The sequence below is a fragment of the Xiphophorus couchianus genome, chromosome 16 (assembly GCF_001444195.1).
Source record: "Xiphophorus couchianus chromosome 16, X_couchianus-1.0, whole genome shotgun sequence".
In the NCBI taxonomy this organism is placed as follows: domain Eukaryota; kingdom Metazoa; phylum Chordata; class Actinopteri; order Cyprinodontiformes; family Poeciliidae; genus Xiphophorus; species Xiphophorus couchianus.
The window spans coordinates 17679979-17701339 of NC_040243.1; the positions used below are offsets into that span (position 1 = coordinate 17679979).

Consider the following 21361-nt stretch of genomic DNA (forward strand, 5'->3'; position numbering starts at 1 on the left):
GGACATGTCTCTTGGAATCACAGAGTTTGAAGAATAACACAAAACAGTTATTTTTTAAATTATCCTGTATTTAGAAATGTCAATCTCAGCAGCGTAGGAGAAAATTGCCAAACGTTAACTGTTTAAAATAGTGTGCTCTAAGGGGTCGACAAAAATTAGAAAGGTACTATATTATTAAATTCATATTTAGCTTCAGATTCTTGTTGTTCCAGTAGTCTCGCAGAGTCCGGACGTTTTCCAGAACAGTCACTGAGGCTTGTGAAAGGTTTTTACGGAAGCCCAGCCGTGCCGGTGAACACCACAGCACAACACGTGGATCAGCCATGACAGCATGCGCAGATCCCACATATGAAAGAGTCGTAGCTAACGCGCTGTGGTCCTGATCTCGGCCCATCCATATACTATACAGATCTGTGGCACTCCAACCGTTACGTGACGCTATAACCGGCAGTACTTCACACTTTCATGGTTACGTAAGCACTTCACTGTCGAGACGCTCCCAAACAGTTCTAAGCTTCAGCTCCTTTTTTCATCAACATGAACTCAACAACCGTAAAAGAGTCTGAGAAGACGTGCGTCTTGTGCTGCCAGGATATCGACATCTTCGCTTTGGGTAAATGCGACCACCCGGTGTGCTACCGCTGCTCCACCAAGATGAGGGTACTCTGCGACCAGAAGTACTGCGCCGTTTGCCGCGAGGAGCTTGACAAGGTGCGGGTTATTCTACTACTCTGGCCGGGGGCTGCAGCTAGCTAGGCCTCAACGTCATTTTAGCCTCCCTAAGTATTAAAAGCTGCTTCCGTGTAAACGTATCTTAAGTGAATTTACAATAACTGCGACAGGAAATGATATAGCGTAGCTTTATTGTGCTTAAACTACATTTTGTTGCTGTCACTCGCCGAGCAAAGCAGGTAATGCTAACATCAGCACAGCAGTATGTGTCCTTTTATCAAGTTAGGTACTATTACGTAACAAATTGGCTTCAGTGTTAATCAATGAATGAAGACATGCTAAAAATGTTATCTAATATTGGTAGCAATGTCTTAATTTAACGTCACTTCACTAATATTGTAATTAACTTGCTAACTGCTAATGCCCGGCTAGTAAACATTTGCATTTTGGACAAATGTAAGGGAAAAGTGAGAGATTTCAACCCATACTGATGTTGGGTTCAAACTGCAGCTTTATTCTTAAATACACAGAGATGCTTCAAATGGACAATATCTGCAGATAGGCGGGTTCAGGGTACCATAACTTTCTTTTGAGGTGACTGGACAGCCAAAAAAGTAGAAAAACGATAAACAACTCAAAACCATTTAAAACGCTAAACACCAGTTTACACATCAAATAAATCACTAAACAATATAAAGGCATTAAATCTTCTCAAACTGTGATATTAAACAATTTGTATTTCATGATTTGTGACTTGATTTAACTTTAAAAATGTAAAATATATTCAAGTATGTCCTTTATTACAAGGTTGGACTACAAACTCTGCATTGTATTCCTCCACGGTTTCTAGAAATTACAGACAACCAAGACAGAACATCCACTTACTGGAAAATCATTAAAAGTTTAGCCTGGAAAGGTATGAAACCTGATTTAGTCAGGATATAGAGATAATCAGTAGTATGGAAGTGCTGAAATTTTGTAAAAAGAAATCAACTCATCGCTGTCTCCAAACTCTCTCTGTGTGATTTAGCCTGATAGCTTCTCTGTTACCAAAAAGTTAAGTGTTTTTTGGAAAATTGTAAATTTTAAAATGCAAACGTCATTTGCAAATGCAAATTTTAAAATGCAAACGTCAATTTTTTTGAATTGATTCAAAAAAATGTTTCCATTTTTTTGAATCAATTATTTTCCGTATTGGTAGCATCATGACCATGAAGTTTTTAGTTAACAGCTTTTTTCTTTTTTTAAAGTAAAATGTTACTTTCTGGGTGTCATTAGTTTAGCATTTCCTGTCATGCTTTTCCAGGTGGTGTTTGTTAAAAAGCTGAAGACCTTTCAGTCTCTGCCTTATCAGCAGTTTCCCTTTGAGAAGAGATACGACATATATTTCGTTGACGAAATGACCCACTCTCAGTACAGGTATGGAAAGACTCTGCTCTTACTGTTTTTAATGCCTTGGGTTATTATAGTGTTTTAAAACATAAGATGCTAGGGTTTTGCATACCTGATAATTTAGTAACTAAGATTTTGAAAAGTAGTTGTAACTGGGATAATTGAATGGGGGGGGGGGACGGCTTCACTGATGTTTTAGTTTCTCCCACAGAAGAAAATGTTTCTTTTGTAGTAGTATCTGGATAGCTAGCACATCTGTATACATGCCAAACAGACAAACTATCAACATTTCTTAGTTTATTAAGCATTTTTTTCTTTTAAAAGTTGTTGATTGTTGACTCAGAAAATGCAGCAGAAAATCTCTGTTTTCTAAAGTGTCCATGTTAGAATCAGCTGTGTTCGGCAGGTTTGTGGACTGGAGTTTTACACCCCTGGTCTATAGTCTGTTACCAAAAGTCAAACTAGAACTTTGACTTTTGGTTTTGCTTTCACTGGAAAAATTTAAATTATAGGCAAATGAAAATCAAAGTTTTGTCCTTCTTAACTCATGTAATGCTTCTGCTGGTTATGTTTATGTGCAGATCAGTTTGATGAATGTCAAGGCTTGGATTAGTATGTGTACTATAAAATATTTCATAACCTTTGCATTTAGTTTTGAATGTCATAATATTTTAAGACCAGTGTTTCAGCTGCTCTCTGTTAAGCACTTCCTTCTAAGTCAAGGGCTTTTTCTTTCTACAGTCAGGTCACATGACACACGAAGCAGCATCGGCAGTTTCTATTTCACTGTAAATGTAACTGGAAGAGGTTGAGTCATTGGATCAACTAACAGGCATGGCCTATTGCACAGTTTTGCAGACCATGCACACAAATATCTGTGCAAAATGCAGCTGTTAGTCTAACTGGAGCTGCAACTGAAATAGTAACAGACTATAGACCAGGTGTGACAAACTCTAGTCCTCAAGGGCCGCTGTCCTGCAACTTTTAGATGTGCCTCTGCTGCACCACACCTGAATAGAATAATTAGGTCATTAAGGCTCTGGAGAACTGATCTACACAAGGAGGAGGTCATTAAGCCATTTCATTCCAGTGTTTTGTACCTGTGGCACATCTAAAAACTGCAGGACAGCGGCCCTCGAGGACTGGAGTTTGACACCTGTGCTTTAGACTGACCCTCATTTGATTGAATAAACTAAACTATAGTTAAAAATTACAAACAAAAGTTTTTAGAACGGTTTATGAGATGAAACAGTTTTTTCACAGCTCTTATTGGAACGATATAAGGTGCCATCTGTTAGAAATACCTTATTTTCAGAGGGACTAAAAGCTTGATGTAATGAAGAAGCTGGTTTATGTCCCATGCATTCTAGAAAGTGACTGTAATATTGCAGCTGGTGACTCTGTGATCACAAAGTGGCGATGAGTTTGGCAAGCTGTGGATTCAGAGGCTAGAATCCCAAAGACAACACTGATTTTTTAAAAAATTATTATTATTAATTGCTACAGAAACGGTACTTAAATCTACTAAAATAATTTGGTTTTAGTGCTCAGAGTAGTTTTCTTTTAAGTTAGCTTTTTCTTGATGTGTTTTTTGTTTATAATCAGGCGTCTGCTGCTGTCGGAGTGCGTCCGATGTCCAGAGCCTAAAGTTTTCTCCAGATTTGAGGAGCTGGAGCAGCACATGAGGAAGCAGCATGAGCTTTTCTGTTGCAAGCTCTGCTCCAAACATCTCAAGGTATTTGAGCTCCTCCCTGATCCAGAGAAATTCAGTATTTCTGTTGTAAAATCAGATCAGTGACTGTAGTAGACCTCTGTTGTTGATTGTGAAAAGTTTATCCAGAAATCAAATGTATTAAAATGTTAACTGTGTTCTGAAAACCTGCCACCTCTCCAGATCTTCTCTTATGAGCGGAAGTGGTATAACCGTAAGGAACTGGCGCGGCACAGAGCGCACGGTGATCCGGACGACACGAGTCACCGAGGGCACCCGCTCTGCAAGTTCTGCGACGAGCGTTACCTCGACAACGATGAGCTGCTCAAGCACCTGCGCAGGGACCACTACTTCTGCCATTTCTGCGACGCGGACGGCTCACAGGAATACTACAGGTGTTCGCAGAGGAAGAAAATCCACCAGTGACGCGTGTGTTTCATCGGGTTCCCACTTGAGTTTCTTACTGACCCGTCTGTCCTCAGTGATTACCGGTATCTAAGCGAGCACTTCAGAGAGAGCCACTATCTGTGCGAGGAAGGACGTTGCGCCACGGAGCAGTTCACGCACGCGTTCCGCTCTGAGATCGACTACAAGGCCCACAAGGCTGCGGCGCACAGCAAGAACCGAGCAGAGGCCCGGCAGAACCGCCACATCGACCTGCAGTTCAACTACGCTCCGAGGCAGCAGAGGAGGAACGACGGTGGGTCGATGTGGTCTTGTCGAGCTAAAAAGACGTTCTTGCTTGCGGTGAGCTTGAATAGTCGTCTTCTTCTTTAGGCATGGTTGGAGGTGAGGACTATGAGGAAACGCGGCATAATCGAGGAGGACGGGCAAGACTGCAGATGGGCCAGAAGAGCTGGAGGTACTCCCGGTGAGTTTGCATGATTGGCCCTGGGATCCATTGAACTCCCTTGAACTTCAGCAAATTTCAACCACAAACTTGGATCAAACTTGTTGATAGGTTTATTTTGTCATAACCTGCAAAGAATCAGCCAGAGACAGAGATTAGGTTTATTTTCTTTTCTTTTCTGCAGAATAGGAGAATTGAGAACAGACGCGACGAATCGCTGTCAAACACTGTCTGAAATCAATTCTGCTAGATCTTTCTTTGCATTTCTCTTTATTGTATAGAAAAAGGAGGTTGGGCTTCTTCACACAGAGAATTGACCAACCGTCTTCACATTCTGGAACCTCCTATGGACATGCCCTTACAAGGGCATGTGACTGACCACAACTAATCAGTTACATATGGAACTAATAACACATGAATGTTTAACGTTATCAGCTTCCAGGCAAACATCCTAAACAAAGTTAATAATATACTACAAAAGAAAGAGAAGTTAAGTACATATAAAAAGAAGAATAATATGAGAGTAATAATATAAAAAGAATAATATGAAAAGAATAATATGAAAACATAACTTGTAAAATAAACTCATGAGTAAATGAACAGGAGGATAATTTTTCTAACACTTGTGCTGCGTCTTATCAGCATTTCATATGATATACCAACACAAATCAGTGTGTAATGGGAGTAAAGCAGTACTGCAACTCTCTTTTGATTTAAGTTAGCTTCCCTCTCCAGTTGGTACAAAATGCTGCTGCATGATGGCACATACCACCAGTTGTAGTGTCTCTTTACTGGCTTCCAATTAAGTTTCAAATGTTTTTTTTTCTTTCTTTTTTTTTAAAATCTCTTAATAATCTCCCCCCTTATTTGTCTGAGCTGCGTCAACCTTGCATACCATTGATTGGTCTTAGATCAGATGAAAAAATACTTTTTCTTTTAAAAAACATTTTTCCTCCATTGGCTTTTAGCCAATGTGAGTTATTATATGTGCCTTAATCTGTACTTATGCTTAATTTTTTTAATTTTATTTAAATTTTTCATTCAGTTGAGTCTAGGGATTAAAACAATTTATAAGAGTAAAATTTGTTCTAATCGACAAACTAATAACGTCCACTTATAGAACTTAGTGTTGTAGTTTGGCCGCCATCCAGAAGAGGGCGCCGCTGGTCATCCTGAAGCCGAGTCGGCTCTAGGATGTTGAAACAAATATAGCGGCCGGCCATTCCAAAACGGGAAAGAGAAACAGTCCAGAGTCCGACATGAGATGCAAAATGCAGTTTATGCGGTTCTGTTTTGAAATATTAACACTCGACAAACTCCTTTAGTTTCACCTTAGTAACTGTTCATTCTGAGGGCTGTCGTGAGTTAATGCACTTCATCTAACCAAGTCTTAATATTCCTTCAAAAGCAACCACACACAGTACTTCTGTATGAATACCTCTCTGTTAATGAGGAATCAAGTGTTTCAAATATTTTATTATCTTCATCATTTGGTTTTCTATTTGGCAACCTAAGAGATTCATGTTTTGTTGTATTTTATAATTATATCTAAGTTTAATAATTTGAGAACCACAATTTACAGTTTATTCAGTCAGTGTTTAATACAGCACACACAAATAATGTTAAAATTTAATGTGTTTTTTTTAATTCAGCATATTATGAAAAATGTATCCCTTTTTCTCATGTTATGAAAAGACGGTCGACCCTCTTTTTCTTAGCAACTTAAGAATATGGCAACTTATAAATTAATCTTTAGTGGATGGATGAGTCAGCCAACTTTAATTCCTTAATCGATAATTTGCATCCTATCTCAGCCTATCCTGTCTTCACATTTCGCCTCCAAAGCTCCATTTCTAAACTGTTCATCTTATCTGTGCAGGGAAAGAGAAGAAGAGGACAGGCAGGTCGAAGCAGCTTTAAGAGCATCGATGGCGATGCAGAGGCAGACGGAGCGGGCTGCCATGCTAAGGCAAACGGATCGACCGGTGACGCAAAGGCAAACGGAGCGACCGATGACGCAAAGGCAAACGGAGCGACCGGTGACACAAAGGCAAACGGAGCGACCGGTGACGCAAAGGCAAACAGATCGGCCTGCGATGCAAGAGAGGAACACTTCAAAACACTGTAGAGACGAGAGGATAGAGAGAATAGAGCCTGAAGAGCCCAGACACCTGACTGGACCGATCAAACCAAGCAACAAGCCTCCAGGTAGAAAAATAAAATCACAGTAACTTTATCTTCTTCTTCAGATTACCAACTTTGTCTTCAATGTTTTTTGTGTTTTGTTGTTTTTTTAACAGTAAAAACAATGAAGAGCTCTAATCCGGGAGATGAAGATGACTTCCCCGCTTTAGGAGCCTCTGCCGTAGCACCAATGTAATCCTCAGTTCACCAAATTAACTCATCATCTCATGACAGTCAGTTGTTGTGCTGAATTGTCTCTCTTGTGTTCTCGTCTCTCCAGTGCGAAGCCGGGTCCGGCAGCACCTTCTTCTGCAGCGCTGAAGGAAGAGGAGTTCCCGAGTCTTTCCAACGCTGCGGTTTCCTCCCCGATGACTCCTGCTTATTCCGGACAGCCGAAAAAGAATTCCTCCTTCCAAGAGGAGGACTTCCCCGCTTTGGTGCCCAAAGTTCGTCTTCTCAAACCCGCAGCGAGCGCCAACTCGGCGTGGTCCAACAGCACCCCTGTGGCCAAACCGAACCCTCAACTTCCTCCTTCCTCCAGAGCTCCGCCTCCTCTCTCAGCCGCTCCCTCCGGGCCTCAGCTCCTCTCTTCTTCAAACTCGTCATCCTCCCGCAAGAAGAAGAAAGTCGGGGAAAAAGAAAAGGCGACGCCTCCTTCTCTGTCTGACGACGACGACGGCGGAGGAATGACGCAGCAGGAGTTCCGCTCGGTGCCCACCATGCTGGATATCTCCTCCCTCCTCACCGTCAAAGGAGCCAACAGCAAGCCCTCCGCCACCCCATCCTCTGCAAATCCGCCCCCTAACACGGACCTCCCCTCCTCCAAAGCCGGCAAGAAGAAAAAGCAGAAAAACTCAGCTGTCTCCTCCGTGTCGGTGCCCGCCGTTTCGGGCACGACGGTGCCTGTGAACGCAAGCTCCGTTGAAACGGCTGCGCAGAAGGAAAACGTCCCTGAGAAAACTTGGAGCAAATCACTGTCCAGCACCGTCACGGCAACTAGCGTGTCGGCCAGCGGTCCCACTGACACGACATCGGCTGTTTGCAGAGAATCTCCGAGGGCAATGACACCGCCTGTTGTGGTTCCGGCGCCGGAGCCAGAGGAGGAATTCCCTGCTCTCATGACCAAGAAACCTCCTCCAGGTGAAACTTAGTAGCCTAGTTAAAGTCTTCTGTCTGCAAAACAAGCAACTATAAACTTCAATTCATGTTATCTGGATTTTAATTGTGTTTTATTTTAATTTATCCGTTGGTTTCACAAAAAATGAGATGTAGAATCTGAATTACTGACAGCAGTAATATACAAACCTAAACAACTAAACCGTTTCTAAACATTAAAAGGTCACTAAAAACAGAATAGGCAACCAAAATGAGTCCAATGTTGATGCAACTCAAAGGAAGCAATCAAAGAATGTTTGAGTAATTGGAATATTTAAAAATTGGTTTTATTCGTCCACTGAGTCAAAGTATAAAGAGTGAAATCCATCAGTACCTAAAAATGTAGCTTTTTATGTTCAGCCTTGTTGTTTATGTTCAATAGTGACTCTTTCACCATTATAACAAAAGATTTCTGTGACAGGCTCAGTTTCATTAGACGACATAAAGCACCGTCATAAATCAAGGTTAGGTTGTTCAACAATTTAAGGTGTGAGGATCTGAAAATGTAAAGAGTTCAGGAAAAGACGTACCAAGACATGGCCGTCCATTTTAAATGACTGGTTGGCAAATGAGAGCTTTAATCAAAGAAGCAAAATTGAGAATGTCAATCATTTTTGACATTCCAAATGCTGTGTGTGGCAGAAAACTCACCCGTATTGAGAAACATGGTCGTAGCAGCATCTTGCTGTGGGGATGCTTTCCTTGAGAACAGGGAAATGGATGCGGCTAGATGCAGGGCAAAGAACTTTAAAAACCAGTGTTTCTTTTTTCTCTTATGCTTCACAAATATCTTCAACTTTGGTGTACCAGAGCAAATCCCACCAAAATACAATAAAGTTTGTGTTTGCCATGTGACAAAATGTGAAACATTGGGTAGAGTTTTAATGGATTTGCGAGGAATAAACAAAAATCAACCAGTCTATACCGCTGTAATGGTTTCTCCGACCAGTTTTTTTTTATGCATTCAAGTACATCTCGTACACTGGGATGTCTTGATATCAACTTATCGTCAAAGTGATGTTAAACCTTTATTTTATTCTCAAATGTGTGCACAGTGAATGTGTTTCCATTGTAGTTTTGCAAAATACACTAGCTTTGATAACAGCCAAAAAAACATGTCACCCAACTGCAAAAGGTTTTTATCAAAAACATTATCTTTTTAATATAATTGCCTTTTTTGAATTAAGCAGATTTATTTTTGCAATTCCAATTTGCTCAATTGACAATGCAGCAATTCACCATTTTCAACTTGCTTTATTGTTTTATCATCCATCCATCCAGTCAGTGGCTACACCTGTTCGTCCTTGTTATACATATTTGTGTCATTTTGTCTTGAATCAATTTTTGTGTTACCGAAAGGCTTTAGAAGGGTAACTAAAGGGATTTTTTTAAATCAAAGTTTGGATAATCAAAGTGATACAACTGCAAGTCTACAGGGTGAAACCTCTGTGCTCTTCATAATCGTTTTCATTCATAAGTCAAAACTCATAAGACAGGTGGCTCTGAAGGAAGTTGTTCATCAGTATTGAGCTGTAAAGTAGCCCAGTGTTTGATCTTGACATTGTTTGCATGCATGCGGTCACATGCAGGGTTATCAGTCAAAACAGCTGGAAGCGCCATACAAATGTATAAAACCAAAGGAAGGCTTGTTCTGCTCCGATGAGTAATATTTGGAGTATGTTGTGGATCACAGCTGTAACCACACGGTTGGTCCTGGTTAACCATCGAATGTGAATAAATCTTGAGTACCGTATTTTCCGCACTATAAAGCGCACCTTCAATGAATGGCCTATTTTAAAACTTTTTTCATATATAAGGCGCACCGCATTATAAGGCGCATAGAATAGACGCTACAGTAGAGGCTGGGGTTACATTATGCATCCATTAGATGGAACTGCGCTAAATGGAATGTCAACAAAATAGTCAGATAGGTCAGTCAAACTTTATTAATAGATTACAAACCAGCGTTCTGAAAACTCCGTTCATTCCCAAAATGAATAAACATCTGTTTGATTATTTTCCCCGAGGTAAAGTAAGTGACGTGGTATTTTCGTGACACAGTTTATCTTTTAACAACAGCAAGGTGTAACATATAGTGGAGGGGAACTTTTCCTCGATTCAATAAACACGTAAAAAACAGTCTGATACTGTTACGGTAAATCAAACGTTAGTGCAATCACAATATATATCCACTTCCACACCATTGATTCGTTCATGTTAAATTCTCTGGCTGCTGCTCTATCCCCGTGTTCTACAGCCTGACTGATCGCCTTGAGCTTAAACTCTGCGTCGCAAGCGTGTCTCTTAATAGGAGCCATTTTGGGGTCTTTACACAAAACCCAGCGTGCACCGCGCGCTTCTTCTTCTACGGGGGAAAATGAAGTCGGCGGCTGCTTACCTTATTTGCGAGACCTGTTGTGGCTCAATATTGGTCCATATATAAGGCGCACCGGATTATAAGGCACACTCTCGGCTTTTGAGAAAATTGAAGGTTTTCCGCATTATAGTGCGGAAAATACGGTACTTGGTGTCAACGTAGAATAGGTAAGCACGTCTCTATTTTGAGGACAGATGTCAACAGATGTGATCGAACACCATAAAATGTCGGCAGGCTGCTTACACTACCTGGGTGCTTCAGATCTGACACCATCTCCTCAGGTGGTCCGAAGAGCTGCGACTGTAATCTGTGTTTATCTGACAGGGTTCAAGACCTCCTTCCCAGTGAAAACCACAGCACCAAGCCCAGCCCCTGCGATGCCCCCACCTCCGCCTGGACTGGGAAGCTCAGCCCCGAAGCCGCCCCCGGGCTTCACAGGAATCGCCCTCAACAGCAACGTGGTGGAGCCTGCGGTCAGCCTGTGAGTAGTAGTTAGGCATATTGACTCTGATTACCGTAATATCTGGACAATCGAGTGCACCTGAATATACCCTGCACCCGCTAACTGTAAAAAAAAAAAAAAAAAATACATGTATAGGCTGCACTTGCATACAAGTTGCAGCTGTCCATGCTGACAAAAGATATTCATGTAAAAAAACTTTTTTTTTTTTAGCCTACTAGAAAGTCAATGACTGCTATCTTAATTTTTCTCCTGCGCAATAAAAATCATTAAACTTGTCTTCTTCAGTGTCATAGTTGAAAATCCTCAGAATTGCTTTCTGTTTTATCGTCTCATGTTTTGTTTTGTTTTGTTTTGTCCTTCTTCTTTCAGCCCCCCCAAAATGCCGACTAATGGCTATTTGGTGCCGGACGACTTCCAGCAGAGAAACCTGGAGCTCATCAAGTCTATTAAAAAGCTTCTCCACCATGACGAGTCCAGTTTCAACCAGTTCAAAAATTATTCGGCTCAGTTTAGACAGGTAACGTCGGCATCTTCGCCATTTTGTAATCAATAGATTATATAAGTGAAATGACTTGAGAAGTATTCACATCCTTCAAATTTTCCACCTTTTTCTCAGGAGACAGTAATTTTAATTAGTCTTATTGGGTTTTTGTGTGAATATTCCATGAGGAGTAACTACTTACATTTGCTCAGTTACATTTACTTGAATTTAACTGAGTAATACATTCACGTACCCCTAAACACCAATTAAACTGAAATACAGAGGCACGCCACACTTTTTAGATTTTTATTTGACAAAAAAAGAAAGAAGAAAATAATCCAACCTCACAACTACTGTATACCCTAATTATATTGATCTGTCTCATAAAAACATGACGTTTGTGTTTTCAGTGTCACAAAAACAAGACAATAAATGGTACAGTTCACTGCAAAAACACAAAAGTCTTGGCAAGTATTTTTGGTCTAATTTCTAGTGCAAATATCTCAGTGCTTCTGAAATAAGATAAAACTAACTTACAAGTAGCTTTACAGCAAGGTATAAGAGCATGTTTTAGATCAATAACTCCTTAATATTGATGGAAAAAGTACTTGTTCTACTGGCAGATTATTTCACTTATAACATGGGAAAAATGTCTTATTAAAAGAAATAATCTACCAGTGGAACTTGAACTTTTTCATCAATGTTAACGAATTATTTACCTTAAACAATCTCCTGCATCTTGCTGCAAAGTTCCTTGTAAGTTAGTTTTATTTTTATTTTTAAGTGTACTACGAAACTAGAAACTAAAGGAAAAATTCTTGGCAATATTTTGTGTTTTTGCGGTGTCATAGGTTAGGAAACCCTCACCTGACTGCTTTCCTGTTTTCTTTAACCGTCTCCTGTCCGTTTCCAGAGCGTGATCTCAGCGGCCCAGTACCACCGCAGCTGCAAGGACCTGCTGGGCGACAACTTCAACAGCATCTTCAACGAGCTGCTGGTCCTGCTGCCGGACACCGGGAAGCAGCAGGAGCTGCTGACCGCCCACGCTGACTGCAAGGCGCTGGAGAAGCAATCCGGCGCCAGCGGGGGGAAGAAGAACAAGAACAAGAAGAACGCCTGGCAGATGCCCGCCACGACGGCCAACACGGCAGCCGAGCTGGACTGCCAGGTGTGCCCCACCTGCCGACAGGTTCTGGCCCCAAAAGACTTCAACTCCCACAAGACCCTGCACATCACCGAAAGCGAGGAGTTCCCCTCCTTGCAGTCCATCAGCCGCATCATCAGCTAGCCCCACTCCCCCTCGTCCCCCGACTGTTTACGTCTGTTTGCCGTTGCCGGGCGACATTTCAGCTGCAGCTCCGTGAAGGCGTTGCAGATGCCAGCGTGCGACAGCAGCAGCCCGTTTGCCGTTTACGCAAACAGAGGGAGCCTCAGGCCCTCCTCTGATGCAGATTATATTGATGGGTTGGTCCAAAGGGTTTTCCACTTGGACCCGCTTCCTTCGAGGATGTCTCCAGCTGGCACTCACTGAGAGCGTCTGTAATCAGAACTGTGACTATAATAATAATAATAATAATAATAATAATGGAGGAAGGGGGTTGCGGTCTAAGAGAGAAATTCAAATGATTGACTTTTTTTTTTTTTTTTACGTTGCTTTATTGCTTTCACTTAAACAGAAAACTGCACTTTGTCTTGGTAACATGAGTCAATATGAGCATGGCAGCGACCTGCTTGGTTAAACAACTAAGCAATTCAATTCCAGTAATTAGCATCATATTTATTTAAATATAACAGATTAATTGCTTAGTTTTTGCTGCTTAATCCAGAAGGTGGTCAGCCAGCTCATGGTGCAAGGATTTTCCTTTTGTCATGATGTGACAGAAAATAAGCTGCTTCTGATTTTTGGAACAAATTTCTGTTCATATTTAAACTGTTATGATTTTTTTTTTTTTTTTTTAACATTCACACTCATTCCGTTCGTATCCCCATCCGGTAATCTTGGCATGTTCGTCGATCATCACCGGGGCTGTTGTACTGTACAAGATTTCAACGAAACAAACTCATCTTCAATCATTTATTTCTCCTTGAGAATCACTGGGAAATGAGACTGATGTCGCTTAATTTTAGTCCCAGCTTTAAATTATTGCACGTTTTACTATAATTTGTCTGACTGAAAGAACATAACCTCCATCGAAGCACCTTAACGTGTCGACACAGGTGCCAGCGCTTCTCTTTCTGTTTTGAGATTTCTGGTTTTGCCTGGAAATCGTACATTAGTGCACTGTTTTCCATCCACTTCCAATAAAGCTGATCGCATTGTACATCTCTGTCTCATCACTATTTCTAGTTCAGTCTGTCATATTCCAGCTGTATTGGACTGAACCAAAAAAAAAACAACAAGATTAATTATAATAGAAAAAAAAGTTTGTAGGTTTAAATGTGTAATGTTATTTTTCCTTTTAAAGGGGCAGTATTATGTTTTCCAGGCACATTGTGCAATTTAAGTTGTTATAAAAACGCTGTATTAGAGGTGTGCCTATCGATCGGCCACCGACCATAATCGGCCGATTTCTGTGAAAAAGTGTATGATCGGTGATCGCCGATCACTGTCTCTTGCTGCTGATCACCAAAACATCCAGTTGCTGCTAGGAATGACATCCCCCAAAATAAGGCCTAGGTCAGGTCAAGGCTGGAGGATAGATGACGTGAAGGTAAAGAGAGGAGTCGCTCTGACTTAGCTAGCGAGGCTAGAATCGGACAGAAGGAGGTAACTTGACAGTGACAGGAGGGAAGAGTGGGAAAGAAAGGCAAAGATCAGCGGGGGACATAGCAAGCCAAGGGATGGTAGAATGCACAGAGCGCATGGCATAGGGTGCACAGAACGCAGGGCAGGGCATGGGAAGCAAAAAACGCAGGGCAGGGCATGGGATGCATGGAACGCAGGGCATAGGGTGCACAGAACGCAGGGCAGGGCATGGGATGCATTGGTTGCACGGACACAGGGCATGGGTTGCTGGTAGGGTTCCTGCGACAATGCAAGTGTGAATGCTGAATGCTTTTGTTGAAGATGCCAAAATGTTTGAAATCAACTGCTGAAGACTTGCAGAAATGCAAGAAATAGGCAGACGCACCAGAACAAATTATAATCCTGCAAAGTGCCCAAATGGGATTATTATAACAGAAAAACTGTTGAAGAGGAGTAAAAGCTTTTGAATAATGGGAAAATTCCACCCAAACTGTATTAGAAATTTCTGGAGAACAGTGGCTCCTAACCTAAACCGTAGGGTCACCGCAGTTTATTAGGTAAAATTATGCAAAAGGCTAAAAGTAGCTAAAATACTAATGGTTGCATCTAGGCTTCCACTTGCATGTAGAGTTACAGTAATATATTCTATGCAATGTAAAAAAAACTCATGTAAAACCTCAAATTTGAAAAAAAGAGAGAAACGTTCCCCTATTCCCTCTGATAAAAACGGTGGGTAAATGAAGTCCATACCTTTTATGGTACCTGATATATCAACATTTATTTGGAGGCATCATTTAGCACGGTGACTACAAAAAACATGCCACATGCAGCACGAAAAAACCAATGTCAAAAGCTCAAATTATTCCCAGGTGTTAAACAGTAAAAAAGCTGTTAGACTGCCCAAATTCAAAATGGCCGCTGCCTTGTTTCCTCCATGACAGCCGTGAAACTGCCATGGAGTGACAGTTTCATTAATTGATCAATGACAATCAATCAATGATTGATTGTCATTGATAGGCAGGACCTAAAACATCAACTGTGAAACACAGCGGACATTTTATATTGTAATTCTCAATTCTGCCACTGGATGGAGCGGTTTCCCCCATGGGGCGAAAAATTCTTAAAAAGCTGAATATTATAAAATGTATGGAGGTTATGAATACCAAGAGATGTAGCCGGGATTAGGAGAGCAAGCTAAATAGTATAAAAGTTGAATGGTGAAAATAGCGCAAAGTATGCCGGAGAAGAAGCGCGGCGAAATTTACGGAGCAACCAGGAAAGTGGAACTTAATATAAAAAAATGTGTAGGGCGGTAAAATGGAGGGACCAATGGTTCCCTGGCTCCCCCTGTTCCGGCGAAGCTGCGCAGGTCACTTCCAGTTCAGACTTGTGAGAAAAATGTATTTAGTGCCCACAGATCCTCTTTTCTTTTCATAGTGCATGCTCACTCACTGTGTGCTAATATTACTATTAGCAACAGTTGCCATGCTGATGACATCATTGTCAGCAGCATGACTTCTAAGGATGCCTCTGTGATGTCATAAAGGCCATCATATGACCAACTGATCAGTTAATTCTCTGGTCAGTCAACAGAAAATTCATTTGGACGTTTTGGACCGATGAAGATGGCTGACCAAAGCTCAGAGAGTGACGTTTACGTGAGACCCAAGGTTTCCTTTTGGAGTAAAGTTAAGAAGACTTGCTCAAATAAAGTTCATCCTGGCCACACAACACCAGATTATCAGAAGAGGAAATTCCTTAGCGAACTTCTGTGGAAAATCATTGAGAAAGTGGCAGATGATGCCACAATGCATCTGGTCAGAGAGACATTTTGCGAACAACATCGCAAAGCTTTGCTTTTAATTTCAAGAAAGACAGGAAAACTAAATGTGGACGTTCTTTCAGAAGTGTCAGAGGAGTTAAGTGAGAGAATTTTCCAGAGCATTACAAGAGATGCATTCCACTTCGCTTCAGAACTCAATTTGATCGCGCTTCTTGATTACCCAGAAGGACACGAATTTATGGCGGAAAAATTCAAACACCACCTGGAGAATCCTGTTCCTCCAAAGGAAATGTTTTCATCGACAAAGCGAAAGATCAGAAAGACATTTTTTCCCAGTGAAGACTTGTATTCTGCCGAAAACTGTCTGAGTGAGGATTACAGTCAGAAAGGCATGGATCCAGAACGATTTTTGAGGGACGCGAACGAGCTGGGTTTCAAACGGGGAACCGAAGAAGAAAGGAGACATATGGTATATTTAATTCTTTGGCGGATAATTTATAAGACGAGCTATAGATCTACCTATGGGGCTTATAAAAGGAAGGACACCGAGCCTGTCCACAGAAGGCTTGCCCCTAGACTCTGGGAAGAGGTGAAGGATATAGATTTTGTCATTTTTGAGAATATGGAAAAAAAAATCTGCAATGACATCGTTCAACTTCTCAGCGGCAATGACGATGTAGTTAAAGAAATGCTGTTTAAGATGATAAAAAGTGACAACCCTATAGTTATTTACAAACTTGTACAGTGTTTCAGAACCACCCTGGCAACTCCTAGAAAAGTTCATTTTCAGCAAGACTACCTGAGAAAGACTTGGAAATGGATTCAACATGCTGTCTGCTGTGGAGACGATTCGGACGTTGTTCAGACACAAGAACCCTTTTACAGAGGACCAGACGTAGAGCCAACCTCAGAGGCAGGACCGGCCTCAGAGTCAGGACCGGACTCCGAGTCTGGACCGGACTCAGTGTCAGGACCTGCCTCAGAGTCAGGACCTGCCTCAGAGTCAGGACCGGACTCCGAGTCTGGACCGACCTCAGTGTCAGGACCGGCCTCAGAGTCAGGACCGGCCTCAGAGTCAGGACCGGACTCCGAGTCTGGACCGGACTCCGAGTCAGGACCTGCCTCAGTGTCAGGACCGGATTCCGAGTCCGGACCGACCTCAGAGTCAGGGCCTGCCTCCGAGTCCGGACCGACCTCAGAGTCAGGACCGGCCTCAGAGTCAGGACCGACCTCAGAGTCAGGACCGACCTCAGAGTCAGGACCGACCACTGAGTCAGGACCGACCACTGAGTCGGGACCTGCCTCAGAGTCGGGACCTGCCACCGAGTCGGGACCTGCCACCGAGTCGGGACCTGCCTCCGAGTCGGGACCGGCTTCCGTGTCCGGAAGAAGCTCCAAGTCAGGACCTGCCCCTGAGTCGGGACCTGCCTCTGATTCGGGACCAGCCTCTGAGTCAGGACCTGCCTCTGACTCGTAACCATCCTCTGAGTCGGGACCTGTATCTTAGTCCCTCTGTGTCAGGAACACATCTGACAAGGATCCGACAGAGACACAGGTGACACTAAATACACAAGAGTTAAACAGGGAACGAGACACTCCTGGGAACAATCAAATGGAGGACAGGACAGCACAGCGACTCAAAGACACAGAAACTCAATATAAACACACAACTCAAGAACTCAAATCACGACAGTGCCCCCCCCCCCCAAGGGTGGCTACAAGATGCCCAAAACAAATCTGAAACAATAAACACAACAAGGGTGGGCGGAGGGGCGCTGGACGAGGGGGGGGGCAGAATCCAAAAATCAACACAAAACGACCCACCAGGGTGGCCGGAGGCAAGAGTCCAAACACAAAAACAGAAAGCAACCCAACAGTGTGGGCAGAGACGCAGGAGGCGGGCCGTCGTAGGATGTCCGGCAGCCGTCCGCTGCGCTGAGGCCAGTCGCTTGGAGGCAGTGGAGAGGAGTCCCTGGTGCCGCTCGGAGGCAGCGGAGAGGAGTTTCTGGTGCCGCCCGGAGGCAGCAGAGAGGAGTCTCTGGTGCCGCAAGGAAGCAGCGGAGAGGAGTCTCTGGTGCCACCCGGTGGCAGTGGGGAGGAGTTCCTGGTGCCGCTCGGAGGCGGCGGCGAGGAGTCTCTGGTGCCAGATGGAGGCAGCGGAGAGGAGTCTCTGGTGCCGCCCGGAGGCGGCGGGGAGGAGTCTCTGGTGCCGCCCGGAGGCGGCGGGGAGGAGTCTCTGGTGCCGCCCGGAGGCAGCGGAGAGGAGTCTCTGGTGCCGCAAGGAAGCAGCGGAGAGGAGTCCCTGGTGCCGCTCGGAGGCGGCGGCGAGGAGTCTCTGGTGCCAGACGGAGGCAGCACGGAGGAGTCTCTGGTGCCGCAAGGAAGCAGCAGAGAGGAGTCTCTGGTGCCAGACGGAGGCAGCACGGAGGAGTCTCTGGTGCCGCCCGGAGGCGGCAGGGAGGAGTCTCTGGTGCCGCAAGGAAGCAGCAGAGAGGAGTCTCTGATGCTGCCCGGTGGCGGCGGCGAGGAGTCTCTGGTGCCAGACAGAGGCGGCGGCGAGGAGTCTCTGGTGCTGCCCGGATGCTGGGACTCGGGAGGAGCAACCACAGGGGAGGATTCGGGAGGAGCTCTAGGGGAAGACTCAGAGAGATCACTGGGACTTCTAAGGGATGACGAGGGAACACGGGGACCACTAGCGGGAAGAAACTCGGGAGAAACACTAAGAACACTAGAAGGAGACAAGTCAACACTTCGGGGAAACAAAGGATCACTAGACGGCGACGAAGGAACACTGGGAGCACTAGGGGACTCAGAGGAAGCACTAGGGGACGACAAAGGAACACAGGGACCACTAGGGGACAAGGGAACACTGGGTGCGACAGCGACTGCGAGAGGTGTGGCTGGTCCTGGAGACGACGGAGCTGGGGACGAATGTGGCACCGGTCCCGGAGGTGCAGGAGGCCTGGACGCTGGCGCAGATCCAACGGATTGTTTCCTCTGATCTATCTATCTATATAGATACATATATCTACAGTTGTGTAGATATCTGTAAATATATATATATATCTATATAGAGCTATCTATCTATCTATCTATCTATCTATCTAGATATATGGTGAACAATTTACATAAATTGTAAATTGTTCTTAAAAAGCCATATATGTAAAAGCCATACATATATATATAAACATATATAGAAATAAACAAATATATATATTTATATATATACATCTATATAAATCTATCTATCTATCTATCTATCTATCTATCTATCTATCTATCTATCTATCTATCTAAATAGATAGATCTACTATATATCTAGATATATGGTGAACAATTTACATAAATAGTAAATTGTTCTTAAAAAGCCATATATATATTAATCTATATAAATATATCTATCAATCTATCCGTCTATCTATCTATATGGTGAACAATTTACATTATTTGTAAATTGTTCTTAAAAAGCCATACATAAAATAAATATACATACATATATACAGTATATATATATATATATATATATATATATATATATATATATATATATATATATATATATATATATATATATATATATATATAAATCTATCTATTGATAGATCTATCTATCTATATGGTGAACAATTTACATACATTGTAAATTGTTCTTAAAAAGCCATATATATATACAGTACAGACCAAAAGTTTGGACACACCTTTCTAATTCAATGGGTTTTCTTTATTTTCATGACTATTTATAAGGCAAGAAATCCCACTTATTAACCTGACAGGGCAGGTTGACCTATGAAGTGAAAACCATTTCAGGTGACGACCTCTTGAAACTCATCAAGAAAATGCAGAGTGTGTGCAAAGCAGTAATCACAGCAAAAGGTTGCTACTTTGAAGAAACTAGAATATAAGGGGTATTTTCAGTTGTTTTACACTTTTTTGTTTAGTGCATATTTCCACATGTGTTCTTCATAGTTTTGATGCCTTCAGTGTGAATCTACAATGTCAATAGTCATGAAAATAAAGGAAACCCATTAAATTAAAAGGTGTTTCCAAACTTTTGGTCTGTACTGTATATATATATGACATATTTCCTGTTACCAGAATCTGTACAAGCAAACAGAATCTCAAACATTGCTATGGAATTTAAAAAACAACAAGGCATGCACCATTCAATCAAATCATTTTTCAGAAAATATCTTTCAGAAATTATAAAATAATGTTTCAAAAAGCACACATTGCATTTTAGACAGCACGTTAAAACAAAACAACTGTAAAATAAAAATTCTTTTAGTGAAAATGTGTTAAGGGATACAGTTTAACTTCCTGTCACCTGAAAACGAAATTGAAGTAAAAACAAGGTCATTTGTGACAATTTAACTTCACTGTAATGCTGCTAGTTTTATTTTTTCATTGCTTTGATTGTCACAGGTTAAGCTTGAACAAATACAACTTTTTATCCTTTGAGTCAGATCCAATTCATCCTAAATGAAGCTGCCCGGATTCTGACTAGCAGCAGGAAATTGGACCATAAGAAAAAGTTTTTAATTTACTGCTTTTTCTTACTGTTTGTAAGATCTTGTAAAATTTTTGAGTTGTATTAATAATTAGTTTTAAAACTATCTCATCAGGTATGAGCCGTGTAGACACCAGGCACCATCAGAGATCAGAGTCAACTTCCTGAAAACGTGAGATGTACAGAAACTGTTTATAAACCTTTATTTAATTGTTATTTTCATAAATTACATTTTAATGTAGCCTGGTAAAATGGGGGAACCAGACACAAACTTGTAAATGGGGTTTTATTTCTCGAATACTCTAATAAAGGGAGAGTACGTATATAAAATATGACTTAAAAGAAATTTGACTTTGATATTAAATCCCTTGAAATTGGGCCTCCGTCTCTTTAAAAAACTCCGGCTCTTTCTGAAGCTCCGCCTTCCGGAAGTCATTACCACATCGCTCCTCTTTTAACCCTTTACCAACCCTTTTCCGATCATTTCACTGAGACGTAGCTCGTATATTAAGCTCAGCAAACGCGTAGTTCCACTTTGTTTTTTGCCACATATAGGCCTATTAGTTTAACACCATTAAAAACATTTTAATATCAGACAAAGATAGCTTGAGTTACATTTTTAGGGGGGAAAATGGCATTCCAAGCTAACCTAATTCTGTTTGGAAACAGTAACTCCTGTCGGCCATCGGATTTGCTTTAGATGATAACTTAGGTACATTAATGTTGCAAACTGATGCTAGAGAGGAGAATTTATGATTTCATTCAATTTGCCAAGTCGTTCAGATCCTGAAGAAGCAAAGCGGCTCCATACCATTATAGTACCACCACCATGTTTGCCTGCTGGTATAATATTATTTATTTGTAATGCAAAATAATATACACCGGTCAATAGTGTGTAAAAGTGGTTTCAGAATGATTCTGAAAAACTATGAGTTGTTTTTCCCCACAAAGATTTATTTTACATACCAAAATCTAGTTGTTTTTTTTATGTTTATTTTCCTTGAACTTGCATCTTTGTGTAGTTGTCCGTTTTGAAGGGA

General features: G+C 42.0%; 1 protein-coding gene across 1 annotated transcript; it reads left to right on the top strand.

Moving 5' to 3' along the window:
- The first annotated feature begins 412 nt into the window (after window positions 1–412).
- Window positions 413–13606, top strand: znf598 (zinc finger protein 598). Its single transcript, XM_028041504.1, has 12 exons — window positions 413–711; window positions 1979–2091; window positions 3670–3799; window positions 3959–4170; window positions 4258–4475; window positions 4553–4646; window positions 6505–6833; window positions 6926–7001; window positions 7090–7949; window positions 10666–10822; window positions 11174–11321; window positions 12199–13606. Exons 1-12 carry the CDS (start codon window positions 538–540, stop codon window positions 12571–12573), a joined length of 2886 nt encoding a protein of 961 aa, XP_027897305.1. The 5' UTR covers window positions 413–537; the 3' UTR covers window positions 12574–13606.
- Window positions 13607–21361: the final 7755 nt, after the last annotated feature.